This window comes from Amblyomma maculatum, chromosome 2 (genome assembly GCF_055883805.1).
Source record: "Amblyomma maculatum isolate TAMU_Amacu chromosome 2, ASM5588380v1, whole genome shotgun sequence".
In the NCBI taxonomy this organism is placed as follows: domain Eukaryota; kingdom Metazoa; phylum Arthropoda; class Arachnida; order Ixodida; family Ixodidae; genus Amblyomma; species Amblyomma maculatum.
Window position 1 is genome coordinate 136,154,641 of NC_139345.1, and position 18,835 is coordinate 136,173,475.

The 18,835-nt window shown below is 42.0% G+C and overlaps 1 protein-coding gene across 2 annotated transcripts in view; it reads left to right on the top strand.

The window, feature by feature from the left end:
• The first annotated feature begins 3,246 nt into the window (after positions 1-3,246).
• Positions 3,247-18,835, top strand: part of LOC146199956 (proline-rich protein 5-like) — a 31,859-nt gene continuing 16,270 nt past the window's right edge. The window contains exons 1-3 of one of the 2 annotated variants that reach the window (XM_084595309.1): positions 3,247-3,409; positions 7,741-8,144; positions 18,306-18,392. In XM_084595309.1, the coding sequence (XP_084451435.1) occupies positions 7,840-8,144; positions 18,306-18,392 (392 nt within the window). In that variant the 5' untranslated portion in view covers positions 3,247-3,409; positions 7,741-7,839. Of the gene's footprint in view, positions 3,410-3,467; positions 3,621-7,740; positions 8,145-18,305; positions 18,393-18,835 lie in introns of those variants that run through there. The other variant, XM_084595310.1, reaches the window with a different exon arrangement.

The following is an 18,835-nucleotide window of genomic DNA, read 5'->3' on the forward strand; positions in this document are numbered from 1 at the left end:
TGTGGTTGCGGAGGAGGTGGCGAGCATTATTAAGAACGAGTGAGCAGAGCAGAGGCGTAGGAGTCATTCTAGGGTTCACTGGCAGGATAAGTGTGGGCGGTAGTACCCCACAGAAAGGAGCACTGATCGGAGCTGTCTGCAAAGAGCAAAGCGGTGCACAACATCTTGATGTCGGGAGAGATCGCCACGGACAATAAGTTGAATCATGTCGGGCTAATTCGGAAGCTTTATTCTTTATTCGAAGATTAACCGCATTGCCCGAAGGCGTTATTGCAGAAGGGTTACAAATTGGCAAAAAGCACATCTCCATTTAGTAAGCTCGCTTACGCAAGCGGCCGAACTTTTGGGCAATGCGACGCAGAATAGGAGCTTCGAACGTACGACAGTGTTTGATGACGGCCATGGCTGAATCCAAGTTATCTTTAGTGATTACACTTTGCACAAATCCTCCGGGATGCCATTCAAGAGATGGTCAACTCTGTCGTCTTCAGACATCCGGGTATTCACCGCTTTGAAGAGATTCAGCACTTCTTTAATGTACGTTGTGCACGCCTCACCAGGCCCAGGCAATAGCGCTTGCTGGAATAAAGTCTACTCAGCACATTTCCGTTTTGCAATGGTTCCCCGAAGCAGTTGCGGATCGCCTCTTCAAAGTGGCCCCAGCTCGTTAAAGATGCTTCGTGGTTCTCAGACCATGGGGCGTCCAAGAAGAAAACATCATTAGCGAGCTTGGCGGTGTCATCTCAGTGCATGTACTTTCGCATATCAGCTGGTAATTTGTGAACCACTTTGCCAATGTCTTTGCCCGCCTTGCCAAAAAAGGCCTTCGCTTCGCTGTAAAACTAACAAGCAGGGTGCCGCTGCGCCTGGCTGCCGGGTGCCGGCTTTCTCGAGCATATTCGAGGACAAATATGGAAGTCCAGCGAGTCGTGGACTCCAACGAGGTCGAGAAGGGTCCGAGGTGATCTACCCAACACCTGTCACTACACTGTTAAGGTTTTTTTACAGGGGTGACTCAACCTTAGCCTGCTGCGTTAACGGGAGCTTGTTCCTCTTTCTCATGCGTCTATTTTTCCCTCTTCGGCGCTGCCTGTAAATATCTTCGGCCGCGATAAAAACACAGGGGCAACAATTTACACACACATGACCACCGGTTGATGGATCGAGTTCACGATATCAAATCAAAGCTGGTCCGAAATGGTACGGAGTCTGCGATAGCCAGTACGAAGCGTATACGTCGGGGCAGCTCTGCGTGGCTGATCCTTTCGACTAAATTTTCCCTGTCTCGATACACACCTTCACGGTGCAATATGTCGTAAACTAGTACCTCATGGCACAAAAAAGCCCAGGAAAGCCGCATTGGATGACAGGCCTTAAGATCTGGATTAGTATCTCGAATATCACTCAAGCATTCATATCCTGCCCTCATCTGGACAAGTTCCCGTTACGCAGTCGGCTGTATTGCTAAGAGATACTCGGGTTTCCTAGGATATTCGTCTGAGCCTGAATATTAGAAGAAGATTGCACAAAAGAAACAGGGGCCCAGACGTTAGTCTATATTTAGTCCTATTTCGTGGTTTTGTAGAATATGTTTTATTTCCTGTTGCAGAGAGAAGTGGATCGCTTAAAAAAAGCTACATCTCAACCAGTTTCCAATGGCCAGGATATATGGTGATAGTGTCACCAGAGGTCATGCTCAAAACAAAAGGGGAATTGTTTAAATGTTAGTCGTTATTAAACAAATAGTGGTTAACGCTGCTGCGCATTCAGAAAGCGTTAGAATTGCTGTACAAATACACACTACAAAGGTAAAGAGCAACAAAATATGCAATTCAAACGGAAGTATCAACGCAGCATTCCAGCCACGTGCACCCAGAGAGCTTAGTGATATTTCATAATATGCATTGATGGTGCAATAGGAGAAAAATTACATAAATCATAAATACAATTCCATAAAAAAGACGAGACATCAAAAAGATAAAACTACATAAGCTACACTGTTAACAGTGTCAGTATTGTTTTTGTTACGGCTGTAGGAAGAAGGAAAAGAAAATGCACGGGCTTTTGCTACTGGCTCAATATCTGAACCACCTCCGCTGCCTCGTGTGGACAGAAGAAAGTAGAGATGAAAGAAAAAGAAGAGGGAGAGAAAGACGCGTTCCTCAACAGCCGTCGTCCACCACCTAAGCCCCCGCCGCAAGCGGCGTTGGCCTACTGAGGGTAAACAGCGCAAAAAAGACTAGGACGAACGAAGTACACAAACGAAGTACACAGCGCTCGTTTGTGTACTTCGTTCGTCCTCGTCTTTTTTGCGCTGTTTACCCTCAATGGATTACCAACTTGCCCAAGCGTCTGTTTTAGCCAGTTGGTCTACTGTCCCAGCCCCATAAGGCCAGTAACAGCCACCCTTCACCACCTCCCCGCCCTGAAATGGCTCAATAAGTGTCAGTGGCTACACATATCATAAAATGCTGTTTTAAAACGCATATTTCGGTACACAGCATGTTCTTCAATACCGATAGATCATACTACTTATTCCACCAATACTACACATTCCAAATTTAAAGTATGCATTATGACCATGGGGCATCCATAAAGCCATGGCACAAACAATAAGTGGGATGTACAATAATTGGTCGAAATAACATCATGCGGTAGCGACTGCTGCCTTTTTTAATATACATCAGACGCACTGTTCCCATGCATAGGCAAATATTATGTGAGCATCTTTAGCCTCTATAATTAATTCATGGTGTATTAAAGCAGGTGCATTCCTTCATGCCCATTGCATCGTCTAATGCCTTTTACGAGAGATAGGTTGAGAAAATTCTCACCGCCCTTTTTTAAAGAAGAAACAATCATTTATGAGAAAAAATCATTTATGTGCTATAAAGAGCGTTTTGAGCAAGTGTAGTTTGTGCTGCTTAAAAGATTTCTAAACCGAGACGGTAGTCCAACCACGTTAACAACTTTAAAAAGAAGTCGTAATCTACATATGCATTCAGTTGCGCTCTTTAATTTTAATTTACTATTTCGCTCTTGCTGTGCTGAACTGCTCACCATTCTCATGCTTTGTTCCATATTGCTAAGCAGGCAAGCTTCATTGACTCAGTCCACAGAGTCAAAGTCGCCCGTGTGCCTTTGACACCGTCCTTGTCGGCGCCTGCCGCGTAGGAAGCTCGCGAACCCATGACGGGAAGGAATGATGCACCGCTTCCGATTGCGCAGCGCATGTTGCCGCCGCCATCGGCTTCGACGGCGAGACAGCTGACCCTTATCTGCTACGCGAGCTCGCAGCGAGTCTACACGCGTGCTCGCAGCGGCGTCCGTCTGCCATCGAGTGACGAGGGGCGGCGCGTCGCGGCTTCACCCGCGATGCCTGCCTGCGTCGGGGATCCTGCCAGCGTTGGTGAGTGCTTCTGCGGCGGCTCTTTTCAAGATATTGGGATGCATTTTTCGTGGGTATCTGGTTTTGGAGTGGTGATGAAATTATGCCCAGTGGTGAGCGCTGGAGTGATGCGCGAGGTGGATAGTAGTGCGTAGTGAGCTGCTTTGCGGATTTGTAACTGTCTATACTTCGGACCTTCCCGCTTTCACCTCTTGGCGTCCCGATGTTGAAGGTACACTTCTCCATCCAGTACGAAATTATTATCTCGAGTTTTCCGTAATGCATTGCTTCGCTTCACTTTTAATATCGCGGAAGGGCTTTCTGGAGGCACTGGGCTTTAACTATTTCGGAATATTCACAATGCCTGCAGCTACATTCAGGTTTTTCATGTAGCCTTCTGCATTGTACCAAATGTTTAAATGGCACGTGACTGCAGAGTGCGTTCTTTTAGATTAAAGAAAAACCGTGACGTCTGCTAATATACTTGCAGATATTAATTAAGAAAGCGTAGGCTATTGTCTGGCTAGCGTCCCTGAATTACGAGAGAAGTGTGCTGTGCTTTACAGATCGAACCAAAAGCCTTACAAGGCAAAAACAGGGCATAACCATCGGCTCGTTACGCATGCGGATTAAGAGTAGATACCAGCTGAATGGCTGTGATCAGAACTGTCAACTGAAATGATGGTGCATAAAGTGAAGCTGTAGTAAACTCAGAGTCGAGTCAAGACCATTAGCTAGCACTGCTATTCAGTAAGACGAAAGTGGAATTTATAACTTCATGCTAGCCTTTCTCCAGAATACAATGCGCTGTGTTCTTAGTACCAAATTGCAGTAGCGCTGGCTAAATACTCCTTACCGTTTGCACTTCGAAATAATTGTTTGAACCCATGCGATCAGAGCTTACGAACAGATACAAAGCCCTTCTCAGATGACCAGATAATTTTGATCTAAAATATGCTAGAGTGATTGATACATATCACATATTTCTCTGTAAGCGGGTTACTTGTGCTAGAAGTGTATCAAGGGAAATGTTACTTCAGTATACGGATGTTTTTCCTTTGGTATGCAAGCCAGAATACAGCTGATAATATAGCCCAAAGTAAGTACGTCGAAGGCTGTGGGCAGCGTCGCTGTTTATATGCTTGCAACCGATATTGCCTGTAGTCAATATTATTGGCAGGCATGTCTAATGCTGATACCTAACCCACAAATGAGGCCGCTGCAATGACTGCGTTCTAATATAATTCCTGTCGTGATTTAATAATAAAGTGTGAATAGTTTCAAGTATGAAAAAAAAAAAGAAATAGACATCGTAGAGTAGTACTGTAATTTTAATTCACTTTGTGAATATACAGCTGCCAGCATGAATAAGTTCTCTCTGCTTTCATTCATGATACAGATTTATAAGACAGCTAACACGCCAAAGCTGCAATGAAGTCACTTTACTTTTTTGCATGATGTATGCTTAGGAATTGAAGTGTGCCCCTGCGTTTTTTTTTTCGCATATATAAGGAAGCGCCCCCCCCCCCCCCCCCTTTATGACCGTTCTAAAAAAATATTTAAATAGAAGCAAGCAAAGAGAGAGAAGTTCCCGCGAGGCCGAAAATTGCAAGTCTGTTTTTTTTTTTAATGTCCATGGCAGAGCCCACATTTCCGTGTTTACCTTGTGTAAAAACGCTTGATGCATACCTTTTAATCTAACGAAATATTACAGAATGCAAGAATGTTTATATTCTGGAAAGTCAACATTGGGACTATTTTCGTCGGTTACTCCCTGAATATACAAGTAGCAGCTGTGATTGTTTCGTCGATCTCGGTCCAGTTTTGAACTGTATTCTAAAACAATTCTCAATGTAGTTCCAGACATGTAGCCATGCTCTCCGCAGCTGTTGCCATTCGACGAACTTATTGAAGAGTCAGAGCATGGCTTTACCTTTTTTTCTTCACATGTTTTACCCGTGTCCTCTGTTTGCGGCACCAGAGCCAGACGACAACAGGAAAAGGCTAGCCTATACAGCTGGCTACTTTGATTATTACCGCATGCCATTTGGAGCCCCTTATTCTGTAACGGGGCGCTTACCTGTCACAGTGAAAACGAAAAAAAAGAAGGAAAGAACGAACTTACCTCTAACAACGGCTGAAAATTTTAGTACTGAATTATTTGGCCATAGGGAAAGAGCACACTTGGATCGAAAGTGTCCCAACTCTGGCCCGTTAAATTTGGTAGTCACGCTACCATTAACATTTTGAATAATGCAATGAACCAGTTCCGCTTTCAGTCACAGGGATATATTCTGAAAGCTAAATAATTACGTTGTCGAACTGTTTTATTGAGCACTTGTACTAGCAGTGCTATGCTGGTGCATAACACAAACAGAATGGGCAACACAGGAAAGAGGCCTCTCCGTGTATGTTTCAGATGTTCCGGAGCCAAAGATGGCTGATCACGTCATGACACATTCTAGAAGCGAATTTATCGCTCCGAGCAGCAGGGATGTTAATTCATTGCCGAGGGCTGGGCGCGCTTTTGTCGTAATGTAGGTCTTCGTGTGCACCCACCGATACCGGTCTGTGTAAATACTGTTTGGCCAGTGGACATTGATAAATAGCGAGCGCTAGTTCCGTATCTGTTTCGGTGCCGGGTGTGTATCGCCTGCTGCCCGGTTGCAATAGCCTCACCCTTCCTTATGCGTTTTCCTCCCTCATCTGTTCCTTTCTTTAACGGTTTTCTCTCGTAACTGTCCGCGTACTAGTATTCTCGGAGCCGCACTCTTCTTGTGCCTGTGCTCAAAAAAAAAAAAAAAAAAAAAACGTGACCGCTAGACTGCGTCGTATTGACCATGAGGTGCACTGCTTTAATGGATGTGCTCTCAGCCACAGAAGCCGCGGACATACCCTGACAGATATTAAGAAAGTGCATTTTCTGATATTTTTCACAGAAAGGCAGGAGTCGGCACTAGCGGATTGTAAAGTTGGCATCTGCTTGTAATGAAGACCTTTTTTTTTTTTTGTACAAACAGCGCTTGCTCCTCCCTTTCTTCTCGTTTTTCTGGTGCACCGCTCTTTATATAATTGCATAAAAGCTCCGCAATATCATGCCGCTTAGTTTACCTTAAGCATGCCCGTTTAATTACGATGAAAATATGAGGGGTCTCTCAAACATAGGAAACAATTGAGGAAGTTATTCTAGCTTTCAAAGGGAAACGTATCTAAATATTAGAAATTTTTTCATATAGGAGCTTAAACACTTCATTCCTTTAAAAAATCACTAGAAACGCAATGGACACCTGGTACCAGCTCCTACGAAGAAAAACGTAAGTGCAACCGCACCTAAAAGGAAGTTATTCTTTCTTTTACTGGAGTTCATAGAATGTATATAGCATACAGGTAGCCGGCGCCAAGAAACTCATTGTTTCTCTTCAACCCAGTCTTTGCGAACGGCACCAGCAGTGACGGCCCATCGCCTAGGTAATTATGTTCTTAAAATAACTGAGCTTAATAGGGCTGTTTAAAGGTCATCTTACGAGCACCGGATAGGCACTGAAAATCACGCAGAAATAAATAGCGACAATATGTGCTCCTAAAATTATATCGGCAATAAGTTTTACTGCGCTGTCGATAGTAGCATCTTGCTGCATATACTTTCGTAGCCCGCAAAAAAAACATTCAAACTACAGTTCCACAGTACAAAGCACAAATGTACACGCAACATTATTTTTAGCTATGCATTTAGCGGCTACTTTAAGCTTATCTTAGAATAAAGAAGTTTAATTATGCTCGCGATGCAATTTTTCGCAGATATCAAAATAAACGCTACTATTAGCGCGTGAAGAGTCGCCTACCGAAGTGCCAAATAATAAGAGGTACACAGTTTATGTATATGCAACATTTGTTTTATATAAGAACTACCATGTTGAAGGAAAAATGTTGATTTGGCGGCACTGTTGTTAAAGGTTGGCTTTCAAAGCTCATATCTTCGTTTCGGCTAGGGCTCGAAACCTATTGTTGAGAAGTTCTTTCTCTTTTCCGCGATTGCTTAAAAGATGATTCACAAACACCCTCGGCGAAATCCGAGAATGCGGATAGCAATGGTATTGTGATACGAAATAATACGTTAGGTGAGGGAAAACCGTTTGAGAAAGAGTCCTTAAGGTCGCAAAAAAGAAAAGAATGAATGTGCCTGGCTTTCGCTTCTTATTTAAGCTAATGCCTGTGAAAAACTCTAGAATATACATGCTATGACAATTATCAAAAGTCAACATAGATTTGGTTTTGAATATTTACTAGTTTACGGCCCTAGGCTGTTCGTATAAGATGGAGATAATCTCATGCATCCTCTTCTTTTCTTACAGATTGTGTCTTGATCCCCAAATGAACGGATAAAGCAGTAGGCTCAAAAGAGGCCTCTCTCCGCTGATCCTACCGTTTGCATCGTCCTTTGGTGCCGGAAGATGTCACACCTCTTACGCAAAAGCTTCAAAGTCCACCGTAGGACGCATAGCACTCCTTCGGGAACTATGACGGCAGTCCCTGAAAAGAACCCCAGGAACACCACGCCTACTGCGAAAGCGGCTCTTACTGAAGTCCCCGAGATCGAAGAACTGCTCAGCGGCGGAGCAAGACATGGCTCTCTTGACCTCAACGCCACGACAACTATGGCGCCCAGGTCAGTCGATGAAGCGAAGACTGCCCTCGCCAAATTCAGCAGCCAGACGTCCGCCCGTGTGAGCCTCCCGAAGAACCGCGACTGGCTTCGGTGAGTAACAGACCACGCAATACGAGCTATAGTCATTAGGGAATTTAGGGAATGCTATTGAAAGCCCGCCGGAACAGCTTTTATTGGCGTCGTGGAAATATGGCTCAGTTGTGTGACCATTCTTCAAGAAGCGAGTTTCTAAGTACCTGACGTAGCTTATCTCAATACGTTCACATTTGCAGCAATGAAGAAACTGCTATGCAGCTAGTGTGTCAAGGGGTGTTCTATACAAATGGAATGAAGGTACACAGGACGAGCATTACCTTTGGACAGAATTGCTTGTCCTTTCTGCGGCATATGCTATCACCTAGGGTTTGATCACTCGGAGATATTCTGCATTCTCACTAAGTGCCAATCAATGTCTTGAGTAAGGACTAGGTGCAGGTTATGAAGACGTCCCGCAAGTAATGCGGAAGTTCTTCAAAACTGATAGCATAGCAGATATAGGTTGAAGCTCGCTTATGCCAATAAGATTAGAATATTTTCTCGAGATGTGGAGTAAACTTATGCTTTTTAGTGCATTTTAATGTCATCTGTATTCATTCACAGAACATGCCAACATTGTAGGTAACTGTGACAGTTTTTGTTGCTGAAAGAAGAGCTGAGACCATGTCTGTCTAGTATTTCCCTGAGGCCTATGTATCTCGTAAAGCAAAACTGCGTCTATTTGAGCTTCGAAATGGTCGTGTCGCTGCCATAAGCAAACACCTTTCTGTGCACTTTGCTGGTGAATGGTGGGCTGAAATCGCTTAATATATTGGTCAAAGTGGCAATGCTTCTCATATGGGAATTATATGTTTCGTGCTGCGCCATCGGCTGAATATTTAACCATCTCATGCAGCTAATGCCACACAGCGAGTATAAGTGGGCCCTAAACGCAAGGTACTCTACCGTAAGAAACCTGCCTTTCTTATACCCCTACTTCTGATTATTACTTAGCATTCGTAATATACTGTTTTACAAATATTTCAGGGACCTGTCCAATCTTCGGACGTGCAAAGAAATATTTCTTTTAAAGTTTGCCCTTCGCATGCGTCGAACAGTTAAGACTTCGTAATATACTAGAAAGCAACAGCTGAGTCGATTGCAAAAACAATAATTTCAAAAATCTTCGGGTGTGCTGAGGAATCATCTGGAAATATATATCGTATAGTGCAATTTTACTATTATAAAATAAAATCTTGGCTTTTGGAACAACAATCCGCTGAGAAACGTGCTTGTTAAGAATTGCCGATGCTCTCTATATTTTTCATTTCCGTGCGGGATACAATACATGCAAAATACATAAGAATACAGGTATAGAGAGAAACTTGCATTTTGAAAATATTTCAGACAACCGTATAAGTTAAAATAAAAACATCAAACTAAGCCCTGAAACGAGGGCAATAGCAATGCGCGCGTTCAATGTACAAAAGAGAAAAAAGATTGTATAAACCAGTTGAGCACCAAGATGCATTTGAGACAAGGAAAGGCCTTACAAGCATTAAGCACTCCACACTTGAAGACAACTGTTATTTGAATCATGCAAAAAATAAAATCGCACTTAGATCTCTTGACGTTAAATATCTATGGGAGAAATGGTTCTCTTATTATCACAGGCAAAAAGAGTGGTATGCACATTTTGAGATAACATGATAATTAAACCACAAAAAGGGTACTAATGCTGCCGCCCTTTACAATTACATTAAATACATTTATTTAACAAATGAACAATTCCTAACGCTGCGAAGAGTAAAAAAATAAATTTCTGGGGCTGAGCAAGGTTACCGTTCCTTAACCTTCTTGCCCCAAGCTGTTCTCGAGCCGTCTGAGTGGAATGTTCCGACGTTGTAAAACAATATTATGTTTATGAGCTGAAGCGGGTTGTACTGCGTAATTTCCGGCGTCAGCGACAGGCTGTTATCTTTCCGCGCGCGTGTAATACCACTCCAAGTCTTGATAAGTATAGCTCATATCTGTTAGCCGCTACTTGCACTCCACTTGGAGTGGCGCAATATCAGGCGACGTCAGGAAACGTATTTTACGCGGAAACGTTGTGCCATAGAAAGTCGATCTGACAATTTTCTTCTTGGAGAATAGGCATCATGGAAAAAAGTATCACAGCTAAATATGATCAAGTTGATGTTAGTGTAAAACCGCGCTCTTCCTAGTTACTTGACCGACATCGCTCACAGGAGGAACAAAGCTCTCCTTATCTTGTCATATTGCTACGAGGCGGCAAGCCGATCAACCGGCGGATAATTCAGTAAAAACATGATAATCAATGTTTTGTCGGATTCACTGTGTGTCAGCGTCACTTGTTATGCGTCCATGTCGTAAAATCGTGAGCACATTTTAATAATCATGTATAGCCGGCTAGGTCTCGGGCTCTTGACTTACCAGAGACCGCCATATTGCCATTTGTGTGCGTCGAGGCCAAGACAGACTCATTGAATCCGTTATACATGTGACCTGCATAAATATGTTTATTATGAATTTGTAATTGTGTTTGTTTGTTTGTTTGTTTGTTTTAAAATTCTTTTGTAGAACAATTTGACTTCTACACAAGACATGTAGGGCATGATGTGATATCGAGCAGCTATCATATCGCACAGATTTACACATAGTCATAATAATAATAATAATAATAATAATAATAATAATAATAATAATAATAATAATAATAATAATAATAATAATAATAATAATAATAATAATAATAATAATTGCTTCACAGGAAGGGAAAGGCGCAGTATCTGTCACACTTGTTTCTATGGACACCTGAACCGCACCGTAAGGGAGGAGAGGAAGGTCGGAGCGAAAGTGGAAAGAGAGAAAGAGCAGCCGTAGTGGAGGGCTAATTTTGACCAGCACATAGCCATAAATAGAAGAATTAAAGAAATATGCTGCTTTTATCGAGAAGCAAAATCGAAAGTGTAACAACACTTTTTTTTGCAACGGTTCCCTGGTATGTACGCAACAATACTATAAAAACAAGGCTACGCACAAGGCAACCCACATGTACTTCCATGCTAAGGGTGTACAGTGCAGATAAGATCGGTAGTCGAAATCGCATGAGCATTTTTGCTTTCAATAAAATGTTTATATGTCGTCCCGAAATGCTTCGACGCAAAGGAATGTGTCATAGGTTTGCACGATATGTCGTAGTTTTCTCCGGAAAAAAAAAAGTCTTTCAGTAGGGTCAAAGACGCCGTTTTTGCAATTTCAAGAACACGAAAGATTGAGCACTGGTGCTTGCGCATTCAAATTTTGTAGTGCATTATTTGCTCTACATATCCTTATTTATGTACATACTACATACATTATTTGCTCTACGTACTCAATAAATGTAAGCAAATTTTACGTTGAAAAGAACAAGTAAATGTATTTTTTTTCTGCAATTAGGGCAGCAAAAAAGTCCAAAATTTGCTCCAATTGCGACGCGCTGCAAAAAGGCCAAATTTCAATCCTACATTCTAGCACAAATGATTATGCTGCTTCCATTAAATTGTGTTGTAGTTGTTGTAGAGGTTATATTCTAGATTTCAGGCTCTATTCAGGTCTTTTTTTTTTTTTTCGCAACGACCTAAATTCAACCAAAGTTCGCAAACAGCAAAAGGAGGAATAGTTTGCTTCTAGTTTAAAAACAAACACTGTCTTCGATTTTTATTAACATCTCTCTCATCAACCCTCTGTACATCAGAAATATCAGGTACTGAAAACGTGTTGCAATATATTGTTTAAAAGTATACAATAAATTAAAACACAGTGGTTTTACTGAAAATAGTTAACAATATTAGTCCTACATTCTGACACAAATCAATAAGTTGTTGCCAATAATACAGTAGAATCTTGAGCTAGTTCGCCTGCTATGATGAAAAAATTTACAAGGGTTCAACGCTATTGAACCAAATATTGAACGAAAACATTACCTGTGGGTGACAGAACGTTCTTGTTTTCTTCTTCCTCAGCCCACATATAAAGCCCCGCTTTAACCAAGTCTTATGAACGTTCTTTAGTGGCCTATAGGGGTAACGTGAATGCCAGGGTCCTAGCATGCTGATTCTGACGTAACCGTCCCATGTGAAACGAGATATCCCATTTGGCAGTTCCTGCCAACCTACACCCTAGTGTCAGGTGGGGTGTGACGTCGCAGCACCACGTGGGTAAGACGTACGTGGCTACCGCCGCACTACGCTGAAGTCTCGAAACCTAGAGTAGTATTGCTATTGCAATAAAACACAGTTAAGCAATCAGCGCACAGAATGGACGCACGCGCACATAGACAAGAAAGATGCCGCACTGACAATTAATTATACACACCCCCCGCACCTTCTTCCTTCACTGTCCCGCCAGTAAGCTAAGAATTCAATCTTCTTCAATACGCAAATGAAAGGCGTACTAACACAATGTTCACCAGCCACAGTGTCGGTCCAGGCTTTCAAAATCTCTCGTGCAGCTTGTCCTTATTTTTTCTCGAAATCTGAGCGTTATGTGAAGGCCAGCTGGGAATTTTTGTTTCATGGATAACTTGCATTTGTTTCAGTGCACCGCAAGACTGGTGCGAGAATTCGCAGTTATTGCCGAGGCGCTCTTAATTCTATCACTATCAATCCAGTTCTTTATTATGTAATTCAATATCTCAATTAAATACAATTTAAAAATACCAATAGTATGCTTTTGAAGACGATTGTCCTCAGGGGACATAAGTGATATCATGAGCAAAAAGCCCCGCAGCATGGCAGTTTCGGTGGAATCATATTTTTATGCATGAAACGCGAAAGAGGCAAGATGGTGAGTATCCTTGTCGATGAAGTTGTCTATCCTACCAAAAAGGCGGGGCAACACAAAGCGAAGCCGCCATAACAAGCAAAGTCTCAAGCAAAACGCGAGACCAGAGGCTTTGCAGGTCAAGTGAATGGCGGGTTCATTGTATGTAGTCGCACTTTTCTAAAAGCTAAATAACTCTGTCGTACAAGACCACTCGTCACCTAGGATCATTCCTGCTGCAAGCCTAAAACACATATACAACTACACCAACCCTATCATGCTGCTTTGCGTTTAGCTTATGACAGTATATAAGCGTACTTCAGTACTCGTCTTCCAAACGTTCATTGTTAATTTGTATCATAATCGGGATATGAACTAACGTAATTAGGAGCTGAATGGAAAAGTGCTGCGACGCACAATAAAAGAAGAATCACAGGATACAGTGAAACCTTATTCGTCATTTGCGTTTTCCAATGAAAATATAACAAATAGCGAATATATTCAATGTTAAGCTATCATAGCCCTGCGAGCAAGCAGTAAGCGACCTTAGAAGCACTAAAAAGGCTTCGAATATTACATAACATCAAATGTAAGTAAACTCAGCAATAAATAAATATAATTCCTGATGTCTAGCTCTTAAGGGATATGGCTGAGCAGCTCTATGGGCAAAAGCGTGCGCTCAGTTTTATATTTATTTTTATATATTTTTTACATAATGCAACACGTTTTAGTTCTTGGTATTTACAAAAACGAAGGATTGTTGTTAAGAGATTTTATTGAGCATCGAAGATAGTGTTATTTTTAAAGTTCTAATAAATGTCCATAATTTGATCATTCTGAATTTTCGTAAATTTCGAAGTGATGTGAAGAAAGAAAAAACACTGTAAAAGCTATAAATATTTGCCGGAATAAATAACAATGCCTGTGTAATACAGAGAAAATGTTTCAATGTCGACAGCTTATTTCAGTAATTCTAGAGTGTGGGGCTCATTATTGATAATCTTCAGCACAAGCGCTGTATTTTATATCTACTTCAACAATATTAAACAATATAATGCAGAATTTTAGTCGCTATAAATTTATAAAGTAATAATGGGCGCACGGGAAGACTTTACATTATTGTTTTCATTGAAATGAAAACGGTCTCTTTTCGTGCTCTTTTCAAACTTTTGCGAAGTATGATGTGTTGTGGAGAGCACACCTAATGCTCTGGCGCCTTAAATTCTGCCGGAAGATAAAAAAATAACCTAGGTGACAAAAAACAATAAGTTTAGTGAAATGAACTTAATGCTCATTGCTAATTGTAGGATTCAAAACTGACTTTTTTGCAGCGAGTCCCTGTTGGAGCAATTCTTTAGTAAAAATATTGCGGCTAGAAAAAAGGTTCATAATTACTCTCCTTGAGTAAGAAATAATTGACGAAAACTCTTATAGCGCGAGCAGCAGGGCTCCAAACTTGCAACATTTGATAGGCAAAATGGCGTGTTCCATATTTAGTGATGTAATTTTTTTTTACTGCTAACATGAAAATTCATGTTCATTCCTGTGTCGAGATATTCGCCCGTCACATGGAAAAATTTATTTCAACCCAGAAATGGTCATTTCACCTTGATTGCCGTTCTTATCCTAACACACTCCTACATTACCCAGGAGCTGGGGGATTTCCGCTCAGCGAGAAATCGGTCTCCCCAGCGCTGACGTTGTCAGAAAGCCCAAGTCACGTTTGACGTCACGCATGGACGTCTGGAAAGAAAGTAACTGAACTGAGCAGTTTCAACATGAATTCAAGGTTGAAGAATGCCTCAAACCTTTAACTGTAAAAGTAATTGATTATACATAAAGAAAATCTTCCATGATTTAGTAGATTTTAGCTCGCCAAAGCGTTTGGCTTGTTCGTAGTCCCGTTCACTTGACTAAGGCACGCGATGGCGGCTATGTGTGTGTTATGCTGAATTAAATGAAGCTTTGCAATGCGGTAGCCTGGACATACGGCAGGGACTGTGCGAGAAGGTGAACAGCTGAATGAAGCCATTAACGTTATCTCGTGATGCGTTTAAGGCGGATCTCGAGTAGCAGCCTAAATATTTCACATATTGCCTAGTCTGGGTGAACTACACGTTTTACCACCACACCCGCCTCATTATTAGGCTGACGTCGGCCCAGCCGCACTCTCCGATTTAAGGTCATGTTGAAACTGAACAGATGATTGAAAGGCGTACATTTCTGTAAAGAAAAATGAACACTAGATAGGGCGCGGTTCCCACCTACGTTTGTTGAACAGTGACTTATGCTGTCGATACCCACGCTACGAGATGGTTTTATTGTGGAAAAATAGGTATCCGTCTACAGGATTGCGAGAACTTACTCCTCCTTTGACGCGGATGTGGCTCGCTGGTAACGCGCTACTTTGCTCACCGGGCTACTCTGAATAGATCCCAGTCGATGCGACCGCGTCTTGACGAAGGCGACAGGCAAGGGGTGAGTGTACTGCGTGATATCGGTGCACGTTATGGAACCACACGTAATTTAAATTGTACGGTGCCCCCCGCAACGGCACTCCTCGTTGCCTCAGTCGTTTCGGAGAGTGGAGCCTCGCAAACCAAGCCAAATCACTAGACGGCGAGACACAAGGCCTACCTTTCCCAAATGCGTTCAAGCATAAGCGCTACGACCTTATAAATATTGAAGGTCTTAGGTGGCCATTTAATTACAGGAATATTGTTTTGACCGCAGCTGACTCACTTTACAGCATTCATTGTCGTGATTGTATCTTATTTATGTTGCCCTTATAATCACAACCTATCTAATGTTTTAATGACTTTCCGCGTTTTGATCTTGGACGCCAGATTTGACCTTGAACGCCAATCTTGAATTTCTTGAGGACCAGGAGATCGACGTCTGCTTTCTACTAAACAAGTCACTTAGGCAATCGCGTGAAAAAAAAAAAAAGAGGCAAAAAAATGAGCTCTGCAGACAATTTTCCGCTTGCCAGGAGAGCGCATAAATAGTGGACAAAAATGCAAAATGCCAAATACGCAACAGCAAACCGCATCTCGATGTTAGCCCGCTTCATCGGTGTTGTTCACTAGAAGACATTAAGCACGGAGAAATTTCGTTTGTGCACCTACGAGCTCAGGGGAGTTCAAGGCCACGATTGCCTAGGGTCGGCGCAACATTGCATTTTCAGTCTCGCTTAGCCTGGCTCGCCAGTAAGGCTTGGAAGTTTGGACAGGCCTGAGCTTTCGCCAAGGCGCCAAGGCGCCCACCCGGAAATGCTGTCCGTTAGAGAACCACGATCGAGCAAGTCAGGAAGCCGCATAATTGTCTAAACAACCTTTGGAATCCACTAGAGCACCTAGCTTCCCGTATGCACTGCCCTAACGCCCCAGTCCCAAGTGGAGGCAGGACGAAAAACCGCCCACCCTTACTGCAAAGCTATGGGAGTTTTGGTGTGAACCTGGTTATTTCTTTTATTCCTGGCACTGGTACACCTGCGTTCATTTAGATACTGAAGAACAGAGTCTTTCCAATTTTCATTTTGCAATATGGCATTCGCTCTCATTCCCCTTTCAACGTGTCATTTGACTTTTTAGTCAGACACTAGATAGCCGGCAGCTGTTACGCTTGAGGCTAGGTCTGTGCAAGATAGATTTCGCGCCCATTGCGATAAAGCTATCGTCACTTGCAATCCTTATCGTCGTGTATGTGTTTATCGGCACTCCCTATCGGCAACGCGTTTTTCGCCATGTCCACTGTTTGGTCTCCTCGGTGATGTGTATGACACATTGACGCTTCCTAGAAACTGATATATTCATTTCATTTCAAGTTAGTTAATTGGGCCCAGTTATAACTCAATGAAGGGGCCGAGGTAAAAGCTCCTTATTCGCAACTTGAGGGCTCCTTGGCCTCTTTTACAAATTAACGGATATATATCACAGAAACGCAATGGAAAAGAAAAAAAGACAGAAATATTTACACTGTAACACTAAAACTTAAGCAATATAGTTAACAGTGCATTTGAGCTCTGAAAGTGGTAATGTGTGAATGTCTATGCCTGTCTCTGGGTAGGAATTTAGTAGCTACGACAAGGTGATTGCAATCAGTTTATGGCCCTAATTAGTCCCCGAAACAGAGATGAACCATTTTGCTTGCCTGCGCGTAATATATTTTTGAGCAGTCAGACAAAAAGCTTCATATCTCTGTCAATAAATTATTTGTGTCTTGGTTTAGAGAAAAATAGCAAGTACGTAAGAGATTTCATTGTGCATATGATGGCTTTTCGAAATGTTTTACTCGATGAAAAGGCCTTCGATGTGTAAGTTGTTGGGCATGTTTGCAATGGCATTCATTATTTCTTTTTGCACAATAGCATTTAGACAGATTCAAGGCTGATGTGCCTCAGACGAAGAGGGAGCAATTCCCATGTGATGCAAAGAGTGAATCGTAAATGATGAGTTTAGCTGACATCGGTAAGACGTAGCTGTTTCGATTTTGTATACCTGTTAAGTGGCTTAGCTTCTGAAGTCAAAACCCACATGAGTGTCCCATTAAAATGTGTTTGGAAGTATACGCCGAGCACTTTTACTGAGTTAACAACTTCTATATACTCTGAGTTAAATAATATTTGGTGTGTCGTTTGAATACACTTACCTCTTATTTTGAGGATGACTGCTTGAGATTTTTGGAGTTTATCGTCAAATCATTATCCTGGCTTCATTTTGAGAGATGTTTTAGGACATTATTTCTTATGCTAATAAGACCTTTATATAGATATAACGATTAAAAAACAGTGGCATCTTCTGCATAGTTTACGAATTTTCGGTCTTGCTAAAATTCGCTATGGTGGTGCAAAAAAAAAAAAGAAAAAATCCTTTAATGACGGTGGCCTAACTTCACCGCAGATGAATGCGAGGTGTTGGTGTGCAACGCATCTGGAGTACCTTTTGTTTTCTAGTTTGTCGCAGTCGAATCTGAGGTGGGCCTGCTTTGAGGTTTTGCAGAGACACTGCTCCCTGGTCATACAGCTAACGTTTATGGTGAAGAATGCTATCTTTTTTGTATGTATTTAAGACCACGATTAAAAACCTAACGTCGTAGAATATTCATGTTTTTGTGCAGGGTTGTCTCTTCGTTTTTTTATATGCTTTGCTGGCTGCATAACAACAGTCGGGCTCAATGATCATTACAAGTTAGCCTTCCGCGCATTGGGCGACCGTCCTTAAAAATTAGCCATCTTTTCTGAGCGTAGTGAATAGGGGTGTAGAGAAGGCCACCCTTTCCTTTCTTGAAGCAACTGAGTGTACGAAGTTTGGTTAAAATTTATGAGGGTGTTTTTTTTTTCAATCATTTATTGGTATCAGGTGCGTTCGCTCGCTCTTTTATTTCATTCTAATATCTTCATCTCGCTCTCAGATTGCAGCAGACCATACGAAACTTGTTCAAGACTAAGTATGTTGATTTGGAACCCGGCGAGATGGCACTACTGCACGAGAAAATAAGGTACGTATTCGGTTTGCAGAAGTGGTCACGGATTTGAAATCTGTTGGCACAAGCAATACACCCTTAATAGGAGGAAACATGTAGAGACGCAGAATAAAATTCAAATAAGGGTTCATGTGTAACTGGCTTTTTTATGTGGAAGAATCAGTGACAAGAAAATGAGCAACCGACAAGCGATTGAGCCTTGAGCTCTTTCAACTGAAATGTAGGTCTCAAGAGAATCCGTGCTTTAAACCTGAGACAAACAGCTCAATAATGCAAGCAGGTGCTGTCTTTACCTCTGTGATAGAATAAAACAAAATCTACCACCATTTATTACTTACTAGGCTACTAGGCGATCCAACATCCAATGAAACCAAGAAAAACACTGGATTCTTTTATTCTTTAGCATATGGCACTGTTTAGTGGAACATAAGTAGTGTTACAGTATTACCAGGGGAAAC